General features: G+C 45.8%; 1 protein-coding gene across 1 annotated transcript in view; it reads right to left on the reverse strand.

The window, feature by feature from the left end:
• TRPM5 (transient receptor potential cation channel subfamily M member 5) overlaps window positions 1-27,398 on the reverse strand; it is a 545,198-nt gene that overhangs the window by 286,230 nt on the left and 231,570 nt on the right. Inside the window, exons 16-17 of the mRNA XM_086956260.1 lie at window positions 19,603-19,721; window positions 5,868-6,000 (exon numbers count right to left, since the gene is read on the reverse strand). Coding sequence (XP_086812386.1) covers window positions 5,868-6,000; window positions 19,603-19,721 — 252 coding nt within the window. The remainder of the gene's footprint in view (window positions 1-5,867; window positions 6,001-19,602; window positions 19,722-27,398) is intronic.

A 27,398-nucleotide genomic window follows, 5' to 3' on the forward strand; every position in this document is an offset into this window, starting at 1 on the left:
CAAAAAAACCCTCCGGTAAACCCCGGGGTAAAGCTACTTCCCCATGGTTTAACCAGGAAATGCGGCTCCTAAAGAAAGCATGCAAGAGATCAGAAAGAGACTGGAGGAAGAATTTTGATCCCACAAAAAAAACTGAATATAAAAAAGTCCTTCTCAATTATAAAAAAGCACTCAAATCCGCCCAAGGCAACTATTTCGAGGAAAAAATCAGAACATCTACCAATTCATCCCGGGAAACCTTTTAAATAGCTAAGAAACTTCTTAATGTGCCGAACCACCCCCCCTAGTTGAGCCGTCTGTTACTCGTTGCAATGAACTTGCAGAATTTTTTAACCGGAAGATAATAAACATCATCAACTCCCTTCCCCCACCAACTTTGGACGCTCCTTCTGTTGTCAATCCGTCCTGTTGTACGCACCATGCTACAGCATGTCAATTGACACACTTCACTCCCCTAACTTTAGATACCCTGCTTCCTATACTCAACTCCATCAAAAGTGGCAGCCCTACAGACCCCGCACCCCTTAACATCCTTAAATTAGTCGGGCCCACCATCCTTCCTTACCTGACCAAACTGATCAACAGCTCACTCACCCACGGCATCGTTCCCCCAAGCTGGAAAAATGCAACGGTGAAAGCGTTGATCAAAAAATCTCATCTGGACCCTTTAGAACTAGGCAACTACAGGCCGATCTCCCTGCTTCCGGGGATTAGTAAAATAGCCGAGAAGCACGTTAACTACAGTCTATCCCACCATCTTGAAATCAATGGGCTCTTGGAGCCCTCCCAGACTGGATTCAGGCACGGCCAGAGTACAGAAACTGCAATATTGGCGGTTGTCGAAGAGGCAAGGAAAATCATGGACTCAGGAGGATCAGTGGCAGTGATCCTCCTGGACCTGAGCGCGGCCTTTGACACCGTCAACCACTCAACACTGGTCCATAGGCTCAGTGAGCTTGGAGTCGCAGGTATGGCACTGGCTTGGCTTAAATCTTTTCTTGACAACAGATCCTTCCAGGTAACAGATGGCAATTTCACGTCCAGATCTACAGCCATCAGCTGTGGGGTCCCTCAGGGCTCGTCCTTGAGTCCGACCCTGTTTAATGTTTACATGTCCCCCCTTGGGAAAATCGTCACCCCTTTTGGGATCAAGCTCCTAACCTACGCCGACGACACCCAATTGGTGGTGTCCTTAAGTCAGCAAGACCATCCCTCCCTAACCTTCAAACCTGTCTAATTGAAAAACCCAAATGGATTAATCTCTCCCACCTCAAATTGAACAACAACAAGACAGAGATAATGATCCTGGGCAATAAATCACTCTACCATCCCAACTCCCTATGGCCATCTTGCATGGGTACTCCACCTGTTCCGAAACAGGAAATAAAGAGCCTAGGAATATGGCTCGATGAAGGCCTCAATTTCTCTGTTCAAGCTAGGAAAACGACTGGCATTTGTCACAGTCTCCTACGATCAGCTAGGAAAATTCTGCCCCTACTCCCTGCACAAACGCAAAAACTCCTAATACATGGTCTCGTGCTGTTCCGTCTGGACTATGGCAATGCCCTATATTTGGGAGCTCCCAAAAAAGCACTGTCAAAACTCCAAACAGTTCAAAATACCGCAGCACGCCTTCTCACAGGAACTCACCGCCGTTGTTCAGCCAAACCCGCCTTGAATGCCTTGCACTGGCTACCCGTTCAGGAGAGAATACAATTCAAAGCTCTCTGCACAACATACAAAATCCTACATGGTAAGGCCCCACCAATCTTACAAAACCTCATCACACCTCACACCACCAAAAGAACGCTTCGATCCTCAAACTGCAATCTAGCCTCTGTTCCTAGAATTAAGAAAGCTCGCTCTGGCGGTCGACAGTTCGCATATAATGCTTCCAAACTATGGAACACACTACCTCCAGACATCAGAGCCCAACCCAATCTTCTCTCATTCCGCAGGGCACTCAAAACTTGGCTGTTCCCGTGAGGCTCTATCTACTTCTGGGCATCCTCTTCTGGTTCTCTGTCTTTTTAGCGCTGGGACGCTCACGGGCAGCCATGCGCTCTACAAATCGGTAAAATAAAATAAAATAAATAAATAATTGCTGCCGACTTTGTTGAATACTTAGAAACGTAAACAGTGAAGCTTTGTGGTGGTTAGGCCATTGTCGTCAGTAAAGCTTGTCTCTGAATGAGGGAAAGTCTTGTTTGTGCTTCAGTGAGTATAGACGCTGGGTAACCCTTCTCTTAAAATTGTCTGTAGCTGATTTATAAGCCTCTGGAGTAGATGAGATCCTCTTAATTCTTGGTATTTGAGAATATGGTAGATTGTGAATGAGGCTGGGGGGATGAAAAATGGAAAATAGTAACAAACTGTTTGTATCTGATTCCTTCCTGTAAATGGAAGTATCTAAATTGGTGGCAGCTTTTTAGTAATCAGCACGTACCAGAAAAGATACACTGGTAATACTGAAAGAGTAAGTAAACTGAATATGTGCATTCTTTTGATTCAATTAATGTATTTTTAACTCCAATGCCCCCTGGGAGTTATTCCAAATTATGAAGATATTGTCAATAAATCTCCTATAGAAAATGACATTGGAATTCCATTCTGTGTCCGTAAAAATATGATCCTGTTCGAATTTAGACATGAAAATATTCACAAAGGCAAGTGCCCCAGGAAAACCCATTGAGGTGCCGCTGAATTGTACTATGTTGTAAGAAAAATTGCAGGATTTCTAAGAGGAAAACTTTGTTGGCTTCAATTGTTGGCAGCTGTAAAAGAGCCCATTCACATGCATCAATACTTTCCTGCAGCGGAATAGATGTGTATAAAGCTGTTACATCAAGGGAACACAGTAACCACTCTTCATGTTTGCTGATTTCCAGGTTATCCATCAGTTGTAAAAAATGTGTGGAGTCTTTGATGTACGTTTTCCAATTCTGTACAAAAGTTTGTAAAAAATGGTCAACATACTGTCCAAGGGGTTCGAACCACATCCTGAAACAATAGGTCTAAATGGAGGATTGTGGTGCTTTTATGCACCTTCTGCAACATGTACAGTCATGGAAGTTTGGGATATTGTACTGTCAAGAGGTTGTGTGTGTTTGTCGAGATCCAAATCATATGCACTGCCATATCCAAGATCTTCACCAAGGTAGCCATGATGTCTTGAGTAGGATCATAACCAAGCTTCACTTATGTTGTTACATCCACCAGATGTTCAGTAACCTTATTTTCATAAAAGTTTGTATCCATGACAACAAGTGCTCCGCCTTTGTCAGCCAGTTAAAAAGTAAGCTGATGATCATTGGCCAAATGTCTTAAAATTCGCTTTTCATTCCTGGATATATTGGATCTAGTGTTGGATCATAAATTGAGTAATGACAATAGTCTCAAATGTTTTTATCAATTTGAGTGATATCGGTGCCACGTAAGTACTCTGTGGTTTGAATTCCTTATATAGAATCTCATCTCAAACAGGTGCATCTGAACCATCTTGAGTTGAAGGCAACACATTCGTAAAGAAATGCCTTAATCATAGATTCTGCATGAATTTAAACACAGATATTTCTAGTTCAATATTGTTCTACGTAGGCACAAATGATGTTCTCTTGTTTAATATTTGTTTTTGTTGTGCTGTTAAAGTCTTAGACGCCATGTTGATAATCAAGTTGTCTTGGTTTTCCTCCGTAGATTCCATCCATCTTGATCTTTTTCTTTGCCCCTGCATGTTTTTTAGAGCGCTGCGGTCGGGAGGTCGCATTGTCCCTTGGGCACTCCCTAAAACAAGTTAGCTTCCCATGCCATAAGTGAACTTTAGGCACCATTTACAATGGACTTTTAAGTAAGTTAAATAGGCCAAAAAGGAAGTGCCGAAGTACAGCACATGTTTTTGAGAAGCAGCACAGGCACTTTGCTACTGTTTAGCAGTGGTAAAAGGCACAGAGTTATAAAGCCAACACAAATAGGGCCCAGACAATGGTGAAAATCTGGGGTGACCATGCAGAAAAGGTGGATTTGCTAGAGGTACATGTATGATCATCACGTTGGCCCCCAGTTTAACCAATCCATATGGAGAGTATTTCCTAGAAAATGCATTAACAGTGAGATCTAACCAGTATTTGCTAATAGTAAAGAATAAACTCAATGTATATATGCTATGTGTAACACCTGATTCAGACCGGTATCCAAGTTATAGGAAGTTGGAATCACTGTAAATGGATAACAGTAGTTGACGTAAATTAGAAATCTACACTGATTTTAAAAAAAAATTGGGGGGACGTGTGACTACGTCACAGAGACTGAATAGGCTGTTGATTTGTATATCAAACCTTTTTTACTGAGTACAAGCAGCTATTCCCCAATCTTAGGAAATAACTAATATTTACCAGAAATTGCTGAGGGGATACCAGCCAGAATCTTAGATTCCAAAACTCTGGTACCCCCATATCAAATTCCGCTAAACTGATAATGAAGACCTACAACGAATATGCACAGTATGAAATTTTTTTAAAACATAGAGAATGATTGTGAAAGCAGCACATTCATTTAAAATCAGGGATGCTTGTTTTAGGGTGATGCTTTAGAAGTCACTGTCCTCAAGGTGCTTTGCTTATATGGTTTCAGTCAACTCATTGCTACTGTGTTTACTATTTCTGTTTTGGGAGTGTGCTCTGTTTAACAACATATCAGAACTAATAAAAAGTCGGAATAGTTCCACTTTTAGGATTTTCCTAAATAGCAAGCTATTCGATTTGGATCTGACCTTCGGGTTAGAGTTGTTACCTGGGCTGGGGCCCTAAAAACACCCAGAGATCTGCCTCCACGTTTCATACTCCTGAATGATAATTGGTTAATAGGATGTGCAGAAAATGAAAATGGCGACTGGAGATTGCTGACTGGGGTGCTGTGTGCAACCCATATCTGCAGGTGTTGAGGGGATTTGCCCCAGTAGACTTTCTGAATGATGCAGAGAACCTGGAATTTGATCCTGGCTTCTACTTGAAGCCAGTGAAATATGGGCAATCAACCAATAAGAGGAGGTAATTTGTAGTAAGCCAAGCTGTACAATGCACTGTCATTCATATAGGACATGTTCACTTGTTTGGTACACCATGGAGACATTTTCGTTGGTTTAGAAATAAACTTTGTGGCCTGATTCATAATGAAATGTAGACCATTTACATCTGCAGACATAATTCTAGGCACAAGTGTAACCACACAACCTTTGGGAATCCACAAACATTCCCAAAAGTATGCCAGCCACAGCTTTCCAAGAGTACTACTGAGGTACTATTTCCCCAGTGTGGAAGTATATGCATTGGAGTAAGACAGACCAATGTGAAGATGTAAAGTTCGTCTTTCCTTATTTCTCTACTGGAAAATGAACTTCGTTTGTGCACAACCTCTTTCCCTGCATTCCCCTCCTGAAATGTGGGGGTGTTCCATTCCACTTCTTTGCCTGGAACAACATTTATTCCATCTCTTTTCTTGTCTAACCCTCTGGCCATCACAGGGTCAGAAGGCGTTTGAAAGGATTTTGCCACCGCCAATAAACTCACAAGTGATTCTCGAACTCTTAAGACAATTTACTACTGTGTAATCATACACATTCATAGAAAATGATTACACAGTATTAACATAATTTTCACTGGACAGTAATTGTTTTCTGTAAGGTTATTTAGCGTAAATGCAGCCATTCTGGATGTAAACTTAGGTTTATTGCTACAAAAGGACTTCTGAATTAGGCCCATCTTGTTGCAAGGAATGAGCTAAACGTAGGTCAATGTACAGTGATATTGGACTTAACAGCAAAAATATTTTCAAATGGACATTAATTAATAAATAGGTTAATCCACTCTTACCATTCTTTCAACAATGATAATTTTCGGTCCAAGTTGTTTGTGAATAGCAAAGATGTGTATAAGTCTAAGGGTGAATACCATGAAATCAACAGCGAGTATTGTACGGCCTGCTTCAAATGTGTAGTCAAACATTCTGAAAAGAAAATCAAAGATTGTAGAAAAAATCATGTCTTCGATTCAAATGCTGGCAGAGCATGTACTTCCAAAACAAACAATAGCTCTCACTTGTTTTTAACAAGAATTGCTAAACCCAATAGGTCTGGCTTAAAACTGAAAGTGCCTGGATTGTCTCATCCAGACAGTCATTCACCCTTCCATCCATGCACTTAGTGATTCATCCTTACTCACATGCATCAGTTCATCCACAAATTAACTCATTGTTGCATTTACCCCCTCGCCCATCCATTATCCCTTTAAGGATGGGAAGTCTGTGTACTGCACTCTCACTCATTATCCTCTCTCACATCTCATTACCTCTTAAACTTACCCTGTCATGTCTGTCTGGGTACAGGACTATGAATAGATTATAGACCCAACCTATTGCCTTTGATGCAAGCTTATGAGGGATGCAAGAATAATTCCCATATTGCGACTGGCTAGCCTGTGATAGGAGGAAGGGCTTGTGTTAGTATGTGAGTACCACTCTGATAGGTGTGGAAGTGGTGTAAGTAGTCAATTAGTCAAGAGTCTGTAATGGGTGCAAGAATGTTTCCAGTGGTGTGACTTTTACTCTCTAAAGGATATAAGAATGCTATCAGTAGGGTCAAACTGGTAATTAGTGAAAGGAATGTTAGTAGTGCCAATGGTGCTCGACTGTTTCTTTGTGGGATGTATGTGAGTGATGTAACATTATGGTTTTGAAGCGGCTAGAACCAGGATTTTACTAGGATAATGTGCTCTGTAGCTGTAGTTTTGGAGGGTACAGAAGTGGAATTCCATCTGCTTGTAGTTCTATTTAACTGTAATTAGAGTGGGGAGAAGCACATGTGTAACTGTGAAAACACTACACAGCTGATGTAGGTGTGGTTTAAGTCTTGATACACCCTGCATAACATGCTTATTTGGTATTGCTCAGAAGTAAAGCTCACATATGTGGCATGAAAATGGTTAAGTGACTTATGAGTAGGCTATTCTGTTTTAGGATTAAACCTATAAATTAAACACTGATAAACTCCTGCACAACCACAAAATAAAATGGTGTTCAAAGAAAGGAAAGTGAAAGAGAACATGTAATTTGTATTTCATTCTGAAGGGACCAACACATTGTAACCCACTTTTCTAACATGTCAGTTTTCATAGCAGGTTACCTGCCAAACACCCCAAGATTTAAACATTCAACGCAAGCCATAGTGACAGGTATCTGTGAAAAGAGTGCTGTCACCAGATACATGGGATAGTGGTGAAAACATGACACAAGACTTTCCACAATCCAAAAGAAATCATAGTTGCAAGGTGTCCTTTTGTTATGTGTAATAGCTTCAGCTAATCCTCCCTTTTCAACTGGGGGGTTTGAACCCATCTTTACAATGTTAAGAGCAAAATTTCAAGTTCGAGATTACAATTTAATGTCATTGAAAAGGCCAAGACTAGCTTAAAGTTAGGAATTTTCCTAGGGTACATTTGGCAGTCATGAATATCCACTCCAAAACAGCACCACTTTAATGTAGGCCTGCAGAGAGTGCTGAAAAACACTGGTACCATGCTATTGGCACGGCCAGCCACCAATACAATATCCTATTCAGTAATGAGTAAGTAAATGACCTTCAGATATGTACAGGAATGTGTTTATTAAAGTATTTGAACATAGTTACTAACTTTACTCCATTTTTAGTCCTGTAAAGCACACAGAGTCCTGACAGAGTGAGTGCGAGAGGTAATGGGCTGTGAGAGAGGTTAATGAGATGTGAGTGTGAGTGCGAGTGCAATACTCAGACTTTCTATGCCGAAAAAAGTCTAATATACGTCCATTGGACACTCTATGCCAATGGAGGACACTACATACCTGTATTACTTCTCTTTTAAATTAAATATCTGCTTTATAACTATCACTGCAAAAATACAACATATTGTGTAAGCCTGAAAAAACACAGTTTTAACCTATTTTGAGGCTTAGGCAGCTGAATAAACACTGATAAGCACTGATTTCAAAATGTTTGGACAACACTGAGAAAACCCCACTGAAATCCACAAAATATAAATACTGAAAACATGACAGTCTAATTATTAGATTTTTTTGATGACCACAATAAATGTTTACATATGTTTAACCCTCAGAATCAGACATGGCCGAAATAATTATACCCAGACAACTCTTAAAATTATCATTAACTGTGGAATCATGTTTATTTTCTCTGTGCTAGGTGTTGTGGGGGAACAACAGGGGATATCGGCTGATGGAGCTGGGCTCTGTAAATGATGTGGAAGGATGAAATATGACTGAAGTGTCCCAGGCTCCTGATTTCTTTGTGTGTAGTAGTGTACAGTTCAACTCCTCAGAGTAGTGTGACCACTAGGGACTGATGACTATGAAGGTAAATTAAATGGATCAAGTACCCGTTCTTCCATTACTTCCTGAAGCACCTGTACATCTTATTCCTCGGAAGTGCGAGAACCAGTACTATTGGTCATGGGTTCACTTGGGGCTTCTCAGAAAACATTAAGACTGGCTTGCCATAAGTAACAAATATGTGAAGCACACTGGATTGGGGTAACAGCTTTGAACAACTCCACAGAAGAGGGTTTTCTGATTTACACCCAATGGGTGTCACAACTACTGGCAGGTAAGCCCTCTGATTCAAGCACAATTGATCAGACTGGCACCTGTGAACTCTTCAAAGTGAAAAGAGCACTTTAGCAGCAGCAAGAGAGCTTGGAGAACTGCCAGTCACTCTGAGTCGGGAGCAGCCTGATGAGAGTAATCCAGGAGGGGGAAGGATGAGAAGTGGGCAGGGGTCAGAGGGTAGGAACGGGGGGCAACAGAGACATAAGCCATGACAGGAAGGTTGAGGTGTGAGGAACAAAAGACAATGCACTTCCCTGGGGGCACAGCAGAGAAGCCACCAAGAGCATAAAAACAACTATTGCCGGACATTGGCAGAAAATGAAAACAAAAGGCAGTGAAGCAGACCAGCAATCCTAATGAAAGCACCACTATCAAGTACCAGAGGATGACAGGGAGCCAGGTAGTAAAACACTCATTTTGAAGTCTTAGGACAATTTAAGTGCTGTAATGACTATCTCATAAACCCAGGTTTTTGCCCTATTTGATTTTGTTGGCTGTAGAACTCTACCAACCAGTAGTAAAGTGTCTATACTCCCCCTTTTAACATGTTTGAAATTATATACTTCAATTTTCCATGTTGAACTTTCCTTAAGCTGACTGGTATATGTCACAGAGTATAATCAGGGCCTGGAAGTTAAATGCCACTAGTGGACTGCAGCACCTATTGCACCAATTACTACAATGCCAGTACAAACATGGCTTCAGGCCGACAATTGAGGATGATTGGGACAGTATAAAAACTGCAGTGGGAGCACACAAAATAAACCCTTGTGACAGATCTGAACCTTCCTTTTAAAAATTACCAAGTCAGACCTAAGTGGGCTTTGTTGTCCACATGGCAAGGTGCATGGTATTTGAAGGTAGGATATGTATATACTTTATGTGAACATGTTTTACAGTGAGTAGCACCCCAACGCTATTTTCACTGTAGGAAGGCTGGCTGGTCCATAGAGAAAACACTGGGAAGCAATAGTAAATATGAATTCTGTAGTCTCAGTGCAGGGATCAGCTAGATGTGTCAGCAACTCTTTTTAATATTTATCAAAATCCCAATTCAATGGTGAATGTGGATTTTTTGTAAATATTAAGGAAAAATAGCTTTTAGAAATTTACCTTTTCATTGGATGAAACTCCTAAAGACTAATTTACAAGAGCCTTCCAACTATCACCCAGCTGCTGAATGGCCCTCAATGAGGTGTGAAACCTGCTCTCAGAGTAGAGACAAAGGCCTGGGTATCGGGAGGGGGTTGTGTTTCTCTGGCTGGATGACCATTTGAAAATTAATTTACTTCTAAGTGGCCTCCCTTATCACAGGGAGATGTCAGATGACACCTGAACAGGTCCCTTCCTTGGTTCCTCCAGTCCGGCATGCATAAATCCAAGTGGGAGCAGAGCTGCACTCAGAGCTAGTTTGGAGTGACAACAGAGATGGGGCTGTGCAACCCTGACACACCTCTGGGTGAGCTCACAGGTTCTGCGAAAGGGGAGAAGGGTTCACCATTTTGGATTTTAGGAGTGAGGGGTACTGTGGGATTGTTTGCAGTATGGCAGACAGGAACTGCCTCAAAAGTGGATTAGGTTAACCCTAGAAACATTTACCAAATGGGTAAGCAAAGGCCAGGAGATCCCCACACGCAAGCTAATGGCAGGCATACATCTAGCATCTTCTGGCACCCTCTTCAGAACACTACTAAAACCGAGGAAGATCAGAAGAGAACTAAACATGCTTTCTGAGAACTGAGAGGAGTACTGAAGGACTGGACTTGCTCATTTTTGTACCCAAGACAGTGAAGTGGACTCCAGGGGTCATAAGGCTGACCTTCTGTTCAAGTTACAGGGAAACAGCCAGCTAGGTGGCAGGTCCTTTTCGGTAAGAATAGCAAAACTATGAAATACTCTGCCGGTCCACCTGCACCAGATTGAGACAGAACTAGCATTCAGGTAGGCTTTACAAACCTGGCTCTTTACTCAGGCATAGTCTTCTGGTTGATCCTTTCGTTAGTTTGCTGCTAGAGTCAGGACACCTACTCTGAGGTAGCTGTGTGCTCTATAAATGTCTATTATGATTATTAAAAGAGGCCTTTTCCTTCAACTGGCCAGCTGACCAGTTCCAGCTGGGCATGCCCTAGATCCTGCTGTTGGCCTCTGTGGAGTACGCCCTGATCCCCAAGTGCTGTTCTTGAGGTTCTAGAACCCTTGGCTGTGTCTGGCTGGACTTCTCCTACCAGCCCTGAGAACCTTGGCCTCAAAAACATTTTCAACTTCAAGACCACTAGAGGACTGGAATCATCCTGCCAAGCCAAACTGCCCAAGGAGCATTGTAACTGGTCTAAAGATTCAGGCTTCTCTTACTCTGACCTTCTCTGCAGAAGCAAATTTGATTCAGCGGAACTTGCATAGAAGGTATCTAGCCTTCTGGAGCCCTCATCGGCTACAGACTTGCCCCGCTGAAGGATTCCCATCTCCGAAAAAGTGACTAAGTGTAAACATAGAAAGGTTGACCAGGCAAAGACACCAAAAGTATCCAAGTTGTGAGAGGGTTTCTCTGGGTGTGAAATTTGAATTTCTTGAGCTCAGAGCTTTTCCCGTCAAAACCTATGGCTTCACTGGGATCATTTCCAATAGTTATACGACATCTTGGAGCCCTCTTGGGCTACAGCCTGCTTCTTTGGCCCACTGAAAGAATTATACTTCCATTTTTTAGAAAGGTCAGAAGGTAAAAACCTCCAACCGGGTCAGATCTGGTTTCTGAATCCAAGCTGCGCTCCATTGGGATTGGTCTCAAATCATGTTTTAGTGCTGGTGTACCACGACCAGTTGACTGCAGTTGGCACTTAACACTTTTTGTTCATATTTCAGGTTCCCCTTATTGGATTTTTGTCATTTTAGTGTTATGGTATTTATTAAAATGTTCTCCGTTTTTAAGATACTTCTTGTTTTGTGTTTTGAGTTTATTACTGCTTTGGTGCTAAAAATGCTTTACACATAGCCCTAATTGAAATCTGACTGCTCTGTGCCAATGGCTCCAGAGGGTTGTCTCAGGTTAATTTAGTGACCTTGAGGATCCACCATGACAGGGACTACAACTTGAGGTGAATAGTCACCCCCTCAATTTATAATCCAATTTTTTACAGTTACCCTCCACGAACTGCCATGGCCGTTAAAGATAGCCCATCCAAGCAATGACGAACCATTAAAAAACATTTGAAAGTCAATAGCTGACGAGGGCTGACCCAAAGCCCATTCTTCTTGTAATAATACTCACATGAATACCGTGTTTAGAGTATTGGTATGCACTTTATGTTCAGGTTCTTACAAAATCACTAGTTTGTATTTTTTAACTACAGACGTTTCAAGAGATGTGGCTAATATGACTTCTTCCTGACCCTCAGATAAATCAATTTCAACCTTTTTATCGTGAAACATTTTAAGAAAGGGTCCAGATTTCTGCTATTTAGTTGAATGTTTATTGATTTTTATATATTTATCCATGAATATTTGGCTGGCAATGGATTTCAAAGACTGCCTAGTAAATTGTTGCGAATGCCAAATTATACATTAAGATACGTGTGAGGTGGGGTGGTATTGGTGAAGCTGGAGAAGAGGGGATGGGTTGGGATGATATATGCAAAAAAGGGATGAAGACCTAAAATAACCAGTCACAAAATAGTTCTATTTAAAAAATGTAAAAGATGATATTAATGGGTGAGACTTCAGTCTCATGTTGCTAAAAAGGGTGGAATTTTGGTTTCTGGGTCTGGTGACTAATACCTCCACTGTAGGGGCCTGTGTTTGACCTCATGGTCACAGGTTCAAATCCCTGTGGGTCCACACAGCCTTTCATCCTTCTGAGGTCGATAAAATGAGTACCATTGAATTGGGTAACAATAAATATCTGTCATTCAGCACCAAGATACCCTTCATGGTGAACGTGCGCTTTACAAATACACATGTTATGTTATGGTTTTCTGCTGTCTTAATTTAGTTCTGCATTAGTCATGGTTGCCTCTGAAGTTTTAGATTTTGGTAAAACTGAATCTGAAAAACAAAAAATAGTGTTTGCATTAGAAATAATAGCTTTCCTAATGCATAATACACTCTGAACGCATTCAACGGCAGATAACAATATGCGTTATTCCTAATTATTGCCTGTCCATGGAAAATACTCCAGGAAAACAATCAATAATGTTGAACGGTTCTAGAACAGGGTTAACCTTGTCGCCCACTAACTGCCAGAAATGTGTTCAAAGAAGAGTCTTTACTTATGGGGTGCAGTCAGCCAATTAACTGAGTCAGTAGAAATTGGGGCATCTTAATGTCAGATTCTGGTTCAAGACTGTAGGTGCAGCACCTGATCAAGGCTCCACACAAGACGCTTTAGTAAAATGATAACAATGTTCATGTATGGTACAATGGTACAATTTTTCAGCTGTTCCTCTTTGCCCTACTTTAACAAAGCCACAATACATTTTACTCCTAAACTTCAAGATAAGGAAACCCTATCTCCCCTCTGCACAGTGGCTGTTCCTCAATTGTGGCGGGAGGCAAGGACAAATACAATGCTAATTGAACGTTTTTATCATCATTTTATTTTTTGTCCTGCCAGGCAAGTGGAGGGAGGGGTGGACAGCCACAGTGACGCCGCAGCTGCAGCACCAGGGAGGAGGGGAGAGCTGTGGGCACTGTTGAATGCGCAAGATAGTTTGTCCGGCCCTTGAGGCCCGGCCAAACCGTCAAGCGCACTTAGCCTTTCTTCATCTACTTGTGTTTCACAGCTGGGTAGGGAACCCAACACAGGCTCGCACTCTAAAAAAGAGTGGCGAACGGAGGCGCTCAGACCAATCCCAGGGCTGCAATCCTGCAATCCCAGGAATAGGATCCCCAGCATGGGAGCATCATGGGGATTGGGAGGTGGGAGCTTGTGCAGTGTGCACCAGGTTCCTGACATGGGCGTGAGGATCGGGAGGAAGGCGGTGGACGTCAATACAGATAAGTGCTTTTTTTGCATTTACCCTCCCCCCGACACACCACTTCACAGTACCAGTGGCCGCTCCTGCTTGTGCAGTGTCTGTGTGCCCGCTGGGAGGTGTGCACAAAGACTTTGCACATCCCCATCTTACTTACTCCTGACAGAAGCAGTATTAAATCCCTATCAAGGTTGAGAAGCGAGAGGGAACATCACTACAATTTGCTAGTTTACAATATCTTTCCCGTAAAGACATACAGTTTACCGAATATGCAATCTCTTTTGAAACTCTATCAATCAGATTTCAGTCTTGATTGTGGTAATACTAATTCCAAATCTTACATCATTTTACAGATTCTTGCAATCCGATGCAAATTCCACAAAACTCCTCCCAATCTGAATCTAAAAAACATCTGACTACTATTCGTTCTGACAATGAGCAAACGCCAGACTTCTGCATCCAGAATTCATAGAGATCTTTTGAGTTGATAAACAATTTAGAAAAATGTAGACTACACTGACTTCGTTGGTCTAGAAATAATTTGCTTTCTTCATCAGGAAAAATATTGGAAACATTGGACCTCATTTATGAGAAGTGGCGCATCGCTGCGTGAAAGCAGCAATGCGCCACTTCTAAGTGCGCCCTCCTTTCGACATCCATGATGTGTCATATTTACAGTATGACGCATCATGTCGCAAGGAATGACAAATATGTCAGTATTACTGGTGTATTTGTCGGCGCAAAAGTGGCGCATTTCTAGAGTTTTGTCAGAAGCATGACGCAACTCCAGCAATGTTCCTTTCACATGGGGCAAGTCCCATGTGAAAGGGCCTGCTTCACCCTTACGCCTACCATGAGGCAGGTGTAAGGTTTTGACGCATTGGCGTCATAGAAGTGGCGCAGCAACATGTCATAGATTTCGCTGCACCACTCCAACAACCCTTTCTTGTGGGGGAACGCTCACTCTGCATACATTACACCTGACGCAGGTATAATGTAGCGCATGGGGTTTACGAAGTGACGCATCTGCCTAAATTCGTCACTTCGTAAATATGGCGCACCAATCAATCAATCAATCAATCACATTTATAGAGTGCACTGCTTACCCGGAGGGTCTCAAGGCGCTTGGGGGGGTGCTGCTACTGCTCGAACAGCCAGGTCTTGAGCTTCTTCCTGAAGGAGAGGTGGTCTTGGGTCAGGCGCAGGTCGGACGGGAGGGAGTTCCAGGTCTTGGCGGCCAGGTAGGAGAAGGACCTTCCTCCTGTTGTCGCTCTTCGGATGCGGGGGACGGCGGCGAGGGCGTGGTTGGTCGATCGGAGGTGGCGTTTGGGAGCGTAGAAGTTGAGGCGGTTGTTGAGGTAGCTCGGGCCTTGGTCGTGCAGGGCTTTGTGTGCGTGGGTGAGGAGACGGAAGGTGATTCTCTTGTTGACGGGGAGCCAGTGCAGGTCTCTTAGATGTCCGGAGATGTGGCTGCGTCGGGGGATGTCGAGGATGAGTCTGGCTGAGGCGTTCTGGATTCGCTGGAGTCTCTTCTGGAGCTTGGCGGTGGTTCCGGCGTAGAGGGCGTTGCCGTAGTCCAGTCAGCTGGTGATGAGGGCCTGGGTGACCGGCTTCCTGGTCTCAGTGGGGATCCACCGGAAGATCTTCCGTAGCATGTGCAGGATGTTAAAACAGGACGCGGAGACGGCGTTGACTTGTCTGGTCAAGGAGAGGGAGGAGTCCAGGATGAAGCCCAGGTTGCGTGCGTGGTCTGTCGGTTTGGGTGCGGTGCCCAGGGCGGGGGGCCACCAGGAGTCATCCCAGGCGGAGGGCGAGGAGCCCAGGATGAGGACTTCTGTCTTGTCCGAGTTCAGTTTCAGGCGGCTGGTTGTCATCCACTCGGCTACGTCTTTCATCCCTTCGTGAAGGTCGGCTCTGGCGGCGGCGGGGTCGTTGGTCAGGGAGAGGATCAGCTGTGTGTCGTCAGCGTAGGAGATGATGTTGAGGTTGTGTTGGCGTGCGATGGCCGCGAGAGGGCTCATGTAGACGTTGAAGAGGGTGGGGCTCAGCGAGGATCCTTGAGGGACGCCGCAGATGACTTCGGTGGCCTCTGACTTGTACGGTGGTAGACAGACTCTCTGTGTTCTTCCGTCGAGGAAGGGGATGATCCATTCCAGTGCCTTCTCCTGGATTCCGACGTGGCTGAGGCGCTGCACTAGGGTGCGGTGGCAGACAGTGTTGAATGCCGCGGAGAGGTCTAGAAGGATGAGGGCCGCTGTTTCTCCGTTGTCCATCAGGGCTCGGATGTCATCGGTGGCAGCGATGAGGGCGGTCTCGGTGCTGTGGTTGGCTCGGAAGCCAGACTGTGAGGGGTCGAGGGATCCATTTGTCTCGAGGAAGGCGGCCAGCTGTTTGTTGACGGTCTTCTCGATGACTTTGGCTGGAAACGGGAGGAGCGAGATGGGGCGGTAATTCTTGAGTTCGGTGGGGTCCGCTGTAGGTTTCTTGAGTAGGGCGCTGAGTTCGGCGTGCTTCCAGCTCTCCGGGAAGGTGGCGGTGTCGAAGGAGGTGTTGATGATGTCCCGTAGGTGGGGTGCGATGACAGCGTCGGCCTTGTTGAAGACGTGGTGAGGGCAGGGGTCGGTTGGAGATCCGGAGTGGATGGAGTTCATCATGCGGACGGTGTCTTTGGTGCTGATGGGAGTACAGGCGCGGAGGGTGGTGGTGGGGGGCGGTGGTTCGGTCGTGGCGTGCGCCGGTTGAGTGCTGAAGCTGTTGTGTATGTCCGCGATCTTGTTGTGGAAGTAGGAGGCGAGGGAGTTGCAGAGGTCTTGCGATGGAGTGATGTTGTTGTTTCCGGCGTTGGGGTTGGAGAGCTCTTTCACGATGTTGAAGAGTTCCTTGAAGTTGTGTGTGTTGTTGTCCAGCCGGTCCTTGAATGCAGTTTTCTTGGTGGCGCGAATCAGTTGGTGGTGCTTCCGGGTGGCAAGCTTGAGGGTGGTCATGTTGTCCGGAGTTGGTTCCCTTCTCCAGGCTTTCTCGAGGGCTCGGCAGTTCTTCTTGGAGCTCATGAGTTCGTCGGTGAACCATGGGGCCTTCTTGCTGCCGGGTCTGCTGGGCGGGGTCCTCAGTGGGGCGAGTTCGTCCGCGCAGTTGCTGATCCACTTCGTGAGGTTGTCGGCGGCCTGGCTGGGGTTCGCTGAGCTGGCGGGAGGGTGCTGGCTCGGGGAAGCGGCGAGCTGGTCGACTGTGATCTTGTTCCAGCTTCTTCGAGCAACCTGTTGCTGGTGGTGGTGGATCGTCGTTCTTTTGAAGGTGAAGTGGACGCAGCTGTGGTCCGTCCAGTGGAGTCCGGTGGTGTGGCTGAAGGTGATGTCTTTGCTGGATGAGAAGACGGCGTCGAGTGTGTGTCCGGCGAGGTGGGTGGGGGTGGACACCAGCTGCTTGAGACCGAGGTTGGCGAGGTTGTCGAGCAGGGTGATGGTGTTGCGGTCGTTGTTGTTCTCCAGGTGGAAGTTGATGTCCCCCAGGAGGATGTAGTCGGCGGAGGGGAGGGCATGCGGGCTGATGAAGTCGGCGATGTCCTCGCTGAATTGTGTGCGTGGACCCGGGGGTCGGAAGATCAGGGTGCCTCTGAGGGTGGTTTTGGGGTCCGTGTGGATCTGGAAGTGCAGGTGTTCGGCGGTTGTCAGGGTGTCGTCGGTGTTGGTCTTGATGCGGATGGTGTCCCTGTAGATGATGGCGAGGCCTCCTCCAGTCTGGATGTCGCGGTCTCTTCGGGTGACCTTGTAACCCTCTGGGATGGCGATGTCGGGTGCTGAGGAGTCGTTCATCCAGGTTTCCGTGAGGAAGGCGACGTCAGGGGCTGTGGTGTCGAGGAGGTTCCAGAGTTCGATGGCGTGTCTGTGGATGGAGCAGGTGTTGAGGAGGATGCACTTCAGGTGGTTGCTGCTCGTGTTCGGCTTGGCGGGTGTTGGTGCAGGGCAGGTCCAGATGCAGGTGAGCTTGCAGGCGTGGCAGCTGAAGGGTCCGTGGGTTTGTCTCGGGGTGGCTCGGTAGCATACCGGGATTCGGCCGGTGTTGAGTGCGTTGAGGGTGGCGGCGTCGTAGGTCCAGCGGGTGGGCTGGTGTCTGCGGGGCCCAGGGGTCCTGGCACTGGGCGCGGTCCAGGCACGGACGGGCGCAGACGGGCTTACCTTTGGTGCACCTTCGTCGCTCAATCGGTGCTCCCGCTGCGCGCGTCCGCTGCGCGGTTGCTCTGGGGGCGTCATAAGAAGGGAGCCGGTAGGGAGGGTCGGCTGGTGGGGGGGCGGGCCGCGGGCAGGCAGCGGCGGGAAAAATGAAGTCGGGCTTGGTGGGCGGCCCTGCGGCGGCTGGGGCAGCGGCGGAAAAACTGGTAGGCAGAGGCTAGGAGGGCGGCCCTGCGGCGGCTGGGGCAGCGGCAGAGAGAGCAGGAAGGCAGCGGGCAGCAGGTAGGGGGCGACCAGGCCAGAGGCGCAGTGGTCGCTCCCTTGGTAGCGTCTGGGTCCCCTTAAGAAGGGAGCCGGTAGGGAGGGTCTGCGGGGAGGCGGGAGCGGGCCGACCAATCGGCTGGCGGGGGGCGGGGCCGCGGGCTGGCAGCGGCGGGAAAAATGAAGTCGGGCTTGGTGGGCGGCCCTGCGGCGGCTGGGTCAGCGGCGGAAAAACTGGTAGGCAGAGGCTAGGAGGGCGGCCCTGCGGCGGCTGGGGCAGCGGCAGAGAGAGCAGGAAGGCAGCGGGCAGCAGGTAGGGGGCGACCAGGCCAGAGGCGCAGTGGTCGCTCTATGGCGTATTATTTACGCCGCCACAGCGTCACAAAAAGTGATGCAACAGCGGTGTAAATGTGACCGAGGCATTCATAAATAAGTCCCATAATGTGTTTTATTTTTAAGTAACCGTTTTGGATAGCCCACTTGCCACAGAGGGAGCATTAGGGTGTTTCACAAAAAACCTACTTGAAGTACATTATAACGGACTGGGCTAAATATAGGGCCAGATAATTGTGCAAAAAGATTAGAGGCGTTTCTTTGGGCAGGTAGACAGCCAGATGGTAATTGGGTGGGATCAGGAGAATGAAAGTATACCCTTTCCCACGGATACCTCCTCTTATCAAGAGGGTAAGTGGGATCTAACAAGGGACCCCATCCACCAGGCAAAATGTACTAATTTAATTAAAAGCAAGATCATGCCACATCATCACTCCAACTAAATTGGTCATGCCATAAGAAGAACAATTTGAATAAACATAATGTCATATCCACAAAGGGGGTTCTCTTATTGTCACAGGAAAACCCATGGGTCAGCAATAGAAGTCAAAATTAGGAGGAACCCCCCCTTTGGCCTTGTCATTTATTCATCATAAACCACTAGATCCAACTATTTGGTGCCTCAATATATGCATAAGATTTTCAACTGTGCATCATTATTTTATCAAGGAATCAGCTGTATTGTTGTCTTGACAAACTTTTTGCTTTGTTTTCGTTTTTTAATGGCTCAATGATTAAGTAAACTTTGTTGCATATTAAAGTTGGAGATTTTATCCTAAGCTATACACTGCCTGATAGGAAAGAAATGTTTGCTTAATAAAGATACAATTTCCCGGTGAAAATTGTATAGAAATATCATTTTCTTTTTTAATGGGGTTGTCCTCCATCTCTTCACTTTACCATTTCTCCTAGTTGCCTCCCGTTTTTCTTCATCAGAATTTCATTAAAGTCTTCCATGCGCTTTTCTCCATTTTTATTGCTTATTCCCACCGGCCCCCTTACACATTTTGCAATAAAGATACACATTTTTCAGAAATGCATTGTTTTAGTGCATTCAAAGAATCAAAATTATGATTTTAGTTTGTTTGTGTTTTGAATCCTTTTGATTTTTATTTTTTCTATCACATGCTCACAAACTGTCTTTTCTTTTGGAAACCACGAATAATATGAAGTGTTGTGAAATTGGACAACATATAAATTCTAGAGAAAGCAGAGCTACTGACCTGCAAGACAGCCCAAATGTAAATAGGAGGATGGCCACCAAATCACACTGATTCCAGGAATCCTCCATGTAGAGTTTCAATTTTTTTATTAAATTGGTTCCTCCATCAGTGAAAAAACCCTAAGTAAGCAAATACAAATTAGTGTGGTTTGCAAGATGAAACAGCTTCAATAACTACGCATATACCAAACAACGTTTACTATTAATCTTCATATACAATACATTGAGTGGGCACCCAGGGGGTCCAGCTGGGGGCCCCCAAAGACAGTCTCCCAGTGCCTTTCTGTGTCGAAAAGGGCGGCACAGATAGGAAGTGGGAAACTGTCATCGTAATCCCTCGGCTGGAAAGAGAGATTGCTGAAGGCCTACCAAATTGCTCATGGGCTTTCCCAGCCCTTTGTAAGGCCTTCGTAACTCGTGTGTGGAGTAATTTCCAACTGACTCCATCAAAATGGGTCAGTCGTAAATCATTCCAAACAGGAGATGGAGCCATTTCTTACTGCATCGTAATTGGCCCCTTAGTTTTTTTCTGGAGGTTACCCGTTTCAGATATGATGTGATTAACTAAAGAATTATCAACATTAAGAAGAGTGCAGAGTTAACATCTCTGCATCCTAATTAACTTGTATGACTTGATTTTGATTTACACAAATGTGTGCTTAACATTATGAACATTTGTGCATTAACACTCCAGGCTCATACACTAAAATGGTAGGTTTACATAATGGTTATGCAGACAATGGGCAATCTCTGGGCATGCAAGCAACCACTGACACATGTTGATATATTTGGATTTGTTTAAATTAGGTAATTATACAGAGAGAATACTCACTGGGTAAGTGTGTAATATAAGTCTATATTGCCATTGATATGTTCTGGGTACATTAGTTTTATAAATGCCACCTGAACCCCAAGATGGAAATATAGGACCATATTACACGTAAGTCATTACGTAATTTTGTATGTGATATTATGTATTAACTGGTTTTACTACTCTTTCTAAAGATTTGCACCATATGAGCTTCATAAGTTTAGCATTTATTGTTTGGGACTGCACAAAAGGCTGTCAACGTTTTGAGAAATGTATGTTTTCGTTTGGGATAATCTGGTAACATATAAAATGTGTTTTGTGCAACAATGTATCTAATTATAAGTCTAAATGCCAAGCACATTGAAAGGACATTAAAAAACATATTCTGAAAGGTATTTTTCTTTTGTAGACATTTTAGAGCAGGCTTAACACGAAATATAAAGAAAGAAAATGAAATGCAAAGAGGGGCAGTGTAATAATCAGCAGATCTGGTTCTGAGCTTTACAAAGTTTATTTTCATAGACTGATGAGGATTCATTGGTCATGCTTGCATCAAGGTTTTGCCTGCAAGGGCGAGCTCCTCAGGTCTGCTGACAAAGACAGGGTTTCCCAAACAGTGGGCCGCAAGCTGATTTTTGGTGGGTCATGAAAGTCCAACCAATAAATAAAGATGTCTTTAAATTATGTATTTATCTTTTCACATTTGCTACACTTCAAAGACAGAAGTCAAATGCCAGGCTCTGTCTTCTGACAAATTGCTCCTTATATTTTTTAACTTGAGGATTGGTGTTCATAAACTCCTCTCACTTTGCAGTCAGGAAAATAATGCATTAAAATCCATGGGTATTGAGTGGCAACACCCATGGAACACCTTTTTGACGCAGAGTAAGGCAAAGCAGCCACTTGCGCTGCTTTGCCTATTCCATATTTACGAGGCCAGGAAAAGGCCCAGAAACAGGCTTTGCGTAGCCTCGTAGATTTGGGTCTGCACTCTGCGCCCGAGTGCAACCAAAAAAGGGACGCACCTGTGGTCCAATGAGGTTGTAAATAAGCATCTTAGTATCTACTAGGTAAAATCTTTGCCTCGTTGAACACTTTTTCTGCAGAACCAAAAGAAGTGCTTGGAAAATACTGGACACCAGTCATTACCTGTACGGCCCCCCACCCTAGCCTTTTCTGGCCCTCGGTGCCCCGAAGCCTACATTCGATGTGAGTGGATGCCCTGGTGTCCACCTAGGGGACCCATCAGGCACCTTATTGGGAGCCACAGGGGGAGCCCCAGGGCCCCTGTAGCCCCAGCCAGATCCCTGCATGCTTTGGATGCCGGCATTGCTCCCGCCTGGAGGGAGCAGCTATTTAAACTGCTCTCTCTGGCAGGAGCAATCTCTTGATCTGTTTCCCTGCCTGCATCAGTGAGGGCAGGGAAACAGATCAAAAGTCTGTTCCCAGCTGGAGGCAGCATTTTCAAAGCTCCTGCCCGCTGGGAGCAGAATCAGTGTTTGCTCCCGTTTGGCAGGAGTTTTGAAAATGCTACCACCAGGAGGGAGCAAAACAGGTTTCCCTGCCACAAATCGCTGTGTCCCGGGGATGGGTTTCCCGGGACACAGCAAGTGAGTTGGCCTTAAGGATGGGCTCCCCAGGGCCACAGAAAGCTCAGAGAGGGAAGGCGGGTGGACCACCTTCCTTAATAACTTAATCGATTCTGGGGATGTGGTCCTCGGTCCTTTGAAGGCTTAGAGAGAGGGGTCATGCAGCCACCTCAACCTTTAAGCCCTAGGGGTGGGCAATCCTTGGCCTATAAATGCTCGGGAAGCGTCTTCGCGAGCCCCCTTCCTACGGGAATCACATAGGATTAATGCAAAAGATGCAGATTTTTTTATTTTGGCCCCAGGGAGAGGGTCTTTCTGGGTCAGCCTGATGGATAATAGGGGGGCAAGGTATCCCTCCCCTCCCCACTTATGTAATTTTTTTTTAACATCAGGACAGGGGACTAAGCCCCTGAGTCTTGTAATGGCTGCCAGCAACATTTTTCTCAAGTAGCTGGCAGCCAATCTGAGTACTGACTCCAGCATGAGTCTTACTCCTGTGGGAACAAATTGGTCTAAGGGAAAAAAGGACCCTGGGCCAATCAGAATGCTCTATTTTTTTAAAGTGGGTTTGAGTGACTCAGGCAATAGTCCCTCAAACCCATCCATCCAGATATCTATATATCGTGCCCCAAGGTAACCATAACTCACACCCCCTTCATGCACAGTTTTCTCATTAATAAGTTCACAGCAAATGTTGCACTGATATTATCATTGATGTCATAGAAGATGTAATGAATGATGTAATATGTGGGGAATTAGCAGAGCATGGCGAGGGCACAAGTTATAGTTACCTTACAGCACTTAATATAACTACAACTGTTGAATTTCTATGATTTTGAAGCTAACCATAACGTCCCTGTAACCTATGTTTTTTTGTGAATTTTTAAGGTTTATTACATTTTATTACCAAACTATAATGACCCTGAAACCTGGGTGGGGGCATTGAGGCCCACTCCCCAGGCCAATTTGGGCCCAGGGAAACCCATACCCTGTGCCCTGCCACCATTTTTTAGGAGTGTATGGGGCCCTCCTCCCTGGGCTGATTTTGTCCCCTGGGACTCCATTCCTCAGGGCCCATTTATTTAATTATGTGATAGGGGGGCATGCAGCCCCCAATTTCAACACAGAGGACACTATCTCCTGGAGTCTGGTCTTATTATAAAGGGGGGCACGCAGACCCAATTCCCGGGCCCCCTTGCTGTAGGCCTTTTACAGCCCTGGGGACCGACACCTCCCGGGGCAAGGCTGATTGAACATAAAGGGGGAGGGGGCCATGCACCCCCCCAGGCCATTTATGGCCCGGAGACCACAACCTCCCTGGGGCTTGGCCATCTTTTGAAAGGGGAGGAGGGCCATGTGGCCTCCCTCACAGGGTGTTTTATGTCAGAGGGGCCACCACCTACCTAGGTCAGGCCCTAAAATAATAAATGAGGGGAGCCACAATGGCCCCTCTCCTGGAATTATTAAAGGCCCTAGAGACAGCAACCCCCCTGGGCCAGCTCCCTATGTGCTAGGGGTGTCGCCCGCAAACAGTAAGTCCACTCCCTGCAGGCGGGAGCAGGAAAATGGCACCCCCCCAACAGGAGCAGACTTTTCATCTGTTTTCCTGTCCACTGCTGGAGGCAGGGAGCCAGTAGGAACAACAGGGGCATTAAGGCTTCCCCTGCAGCCCCCAACACTGCACACTGGGTGCTCTGGGTGGGGCCAGGGCACTCAGCATCAATAATCCTACCTCGGGGATGGTGTTCCGGGGGCCAAAATCCGCCTGGGAAGGAGGACGCATGGCCCACCTGCCTCATGCATGCAGCTTCATCTATTAGCGTGCAATCTTTAGTGACTGTGACGAGTGGGTTCTTTCTTGCCCCCTCCTGGTGAGAGCAGAGTCCATGTTTTGTTAAATTATTATGAATATGAAAATGTGCACAATAACCTGGAAGCCTCGCCTGTTTGGCCCCGCCCCATTCACCTTAATAGTATGCACATGTCTTCATGCCTTTTGCCAGGATGATGGACAGCTTACCAAAAGGTCCCCAATTCAATGAATCCTTATATCAGGCTTTGATAGTATTGCTACTCTAAAACAAGAAATAAACCTAACTTCTGAGTCCACTACCCCTTGGTTTTACAAAGGAGATGAGACAGGAGAAATCCTTCTCAAAACCTTTATTGGGATCACTATACTGCATGCATGAGGAAAGGGGGGCCATGCGTCCCCCTTCCCACAACGATTTTGGGTCTGGGATCCCCAACCTCCGAAGCGGGGTTGCTTGATTCTGGTACCCTGGCCTCAACCAGGACACTCAGTGTGCAGCGTTGGGAACCACAGGGGTGCTTTAATGCCCCGTGGTACCTGCTGGCTCACACACAAAACCACTCATGCCCCCATACACACACACAAAACCACTCACAAATCTACACAATGACTCACACACCCACAAAACCACTCACATAACCACTCACACACCCACTCGCATACCCATAAAACCCCCCACACACTCATGCAACCACTCACACACCCATATAGCTACTCACCTACTCACACTTCCATACAAGTTCTCACACACCCATACAGCCACTCACACACCGACTCCCACACCCATACATCCACGTATACATCCAGTCACACACCCATACAACCATTCACACAGCCACTCACACACCCAGAAAACCACTCACAACCCCATTCACAGACCCATACAGCCACTCACACACTCACTGATATAGCCATACAGCCACTCATGTACCCACTCACACACTGATACAGACAGTCACACAGCCACTCAGATGACATATATTAGAAATAGTATCACTCATAGTAGTACAGAAAGAATAGTAATGTAACATATGCAATAGCTCAGTATCTATCTTTAATACTCAGATATCTTTACAAAACACTTACACGCACTGGATGATGTCATCAGTGATGTCATTTGAGATATCATCAGTGATGCCCCAGACCATGTCATGAGTGATGTAATATGTGAGGGCATAAGCAGTGCATTGTGGTGGTGTAATTTGTACTTAGGTCAGGTAACCATAACTGCTGAATTTCTATGGTTTTGTATGTGTGAAATCTGATCCTAACTATAATGTCCCTGTAACCTTTGTTTTTTTCAGTAAATATATATATATGGATATAGTTATGGGTATATAAATGGTATAATGAAGGGTCTGGCAGCTACCATTTGTACCAATCGGCCCTGTCTTTGAAAAGTTTTTGTTTATCACTCCAAGTGGCATCTCGGATTAGCAAGTGAAAAATAAAGAAATTGTTGCTCACAAAAAATAGTAGGCACATGCATACATGGTGACGCATGTGCGCACATTTTTCATCACACATGCATGTGCCTACTGAATGAAATTATGCGCATGCACGTGTCGCATCACCACACATGTTTTGCATACATCGCCAAAAGCCATTGGCTGAGTCAAAAAGGCAAGATTTATTAGGTCTGCCAATACTTGTTTATGCATTTATTTTATGTGGTTTATAGAGCGCACAGCTACCCCCGAAGGGGTGTCCCGGCGCTAGAACCTGAGCCTCCAGGGGAGAAGGAGGAGCATAGAGCATGGAGAACAGCAGGGTAAAATCAGAGTCCAGAGAAGAGCCAGGTTTTGAGTTTGGCTCGGAAGATGGATTCGGAGGGACAGAATCTCAGATCGATTGGCAGAGCGTTCCACAGTTTTGCCGCAATGACACTGAACCCTCTACCACCCATTCTAGATAGTCTGAAACGGGGAGAGATCAGGAGGCGGAGGTCATTGGATCTCAAGGATCTGATGGAGCGAGATATAGAGACACGTTTTTTCAGGTAGTTGGGTCCGAGGTCGTTGACGGCTCGGTAGGTAAGGGTGAGGATCTTGAACTGGATACGGCTGGCCACTGGTAGCCAGTGAAGTTCCTTACGATACGCGGATACTGATTGACGGTAGGGAATATTACCAATCAATCTGGCCGACGCATTCTGGACAATCTGAAGCCGGTCTAACAGATACTGGGGGGCACCAGCATAGAGGCTGTTAGCATAGTCCAGGTGGGACGTGATGAGGGCTTGGGTAACTGTACGGCGGGAATCCAGGGGGAGATAGGGGAGTATTTTTTTGATCATGCGCAACTTCAGGAAGCAGGCAGATGTCACTTTATTGACCTGAGTTTTGCATGAGAGGGAGTCGTCGAACTGAAAACCCAGGTTACGAGCAGAGTGAACGGGAGAGGGAGCGGGATCAAGTGCCGTGGGCCACCACCAAGAGGAGGGGATGGGATCTTTCTGATTGAAAAACAGCACCTCCGTCTTGTCTGCATTTATTCTGAGATGGTTATCAGTCATCCAGACACTGATGTTGTTGAGGCACTGGCGGAAGTTGGTGAATGCGGAGTCCGAGTGGTCTCTGAAGGAAAACACCAGCTGAGTATCGTCAGCATAGGAGACCACCCTGACTCCGTAGGACTCCACAACGTCGGCCAGTGGAGCAAGATAGACGTTAAAGAACAGGGGGCTGAGGGCGGAGCCCTGTGGCACACCGCATGACAGGGGTTTTTCCTCCGATTTAAAAGGGCGCAGCAGTACCCTCTGACTTCTTCCCGAAAGGAAGGACTTGATCCAGCTGAAGGCAGTGCCGCCAATGCCTATCTGTTTGAGTCGGTCAAGGAGGATGGGGTGGGAGACCGGATCGAAAGCTGCGGACAGGTCGAGGAGGACCAGCATGGCCTCCTCGCCCCTGTCCACGCATTCCCGAATAGTTTCCGATACTTCCAACAATGCCGTCTCAGTGCTGAATCCAGCTCTAAATCCGGATTGTGAGTCGTGCAGTAGAGAGTGGTTTTCCAGATATTCCGTGAGTTGCAACTGCACAGCTTTTTCCAGGACCTTTGCGGGTTTGGGGAGAAGGGAGATGGGGCGGTAATCGGCGAAAACAGTGGGATCGGCATCCGCCTTTTTTAGGATAGGAATCACCAAGGCCTCCTTCCAGGTGGTAGGGAAGAAGCCATGGTGAAGAGAGGCGTTCCAGATGGAGAGGAAGGAGCAGGCATACCTTTGCTCTTTTTAACTAGTTCCATAGCTTTCACTCCATCCTTTCACCCATTTCTGCTTTTCTCTATTATTTTATGGGTTAAAGTGTAATGATGTAAAATAAGTTCTAGTTCCCACCAGCAATGACCATAGAAACATAAAGACAGGAGTAAACCCGTTAACCCAGTAGAGACCCGGGTACAGTCAGTATGTATCGAAAAAACAAAGTCTCAACTGGAAAATATTTCACATGGCAGATTCAGAAACAGATTTAATCATAAGGAGGAATGGAAACAAGGGAGACCCTAATTTCCATTTCTCCTTATGATTAAATCTGTTTCTGAATTTGCAATGTGAAATATTTTCCAGTGTAGACTTTGTTTTT

The sequence above is a fragment of the Lissotriton vulgaris genome, chromosome 2_1, assembly GCF_964263255.1.
Source record: "Lissotriton vulgaris chromosome 2_1, aLisVul1.2, whole genome shotgun sequence".
Classification (NCBI taxonomy): Eukaryota; Metazoa; Chordata; class Amphibia; order Caudata; family Salamandridae; genus Lissotriton; species Lissotriton vulgaris.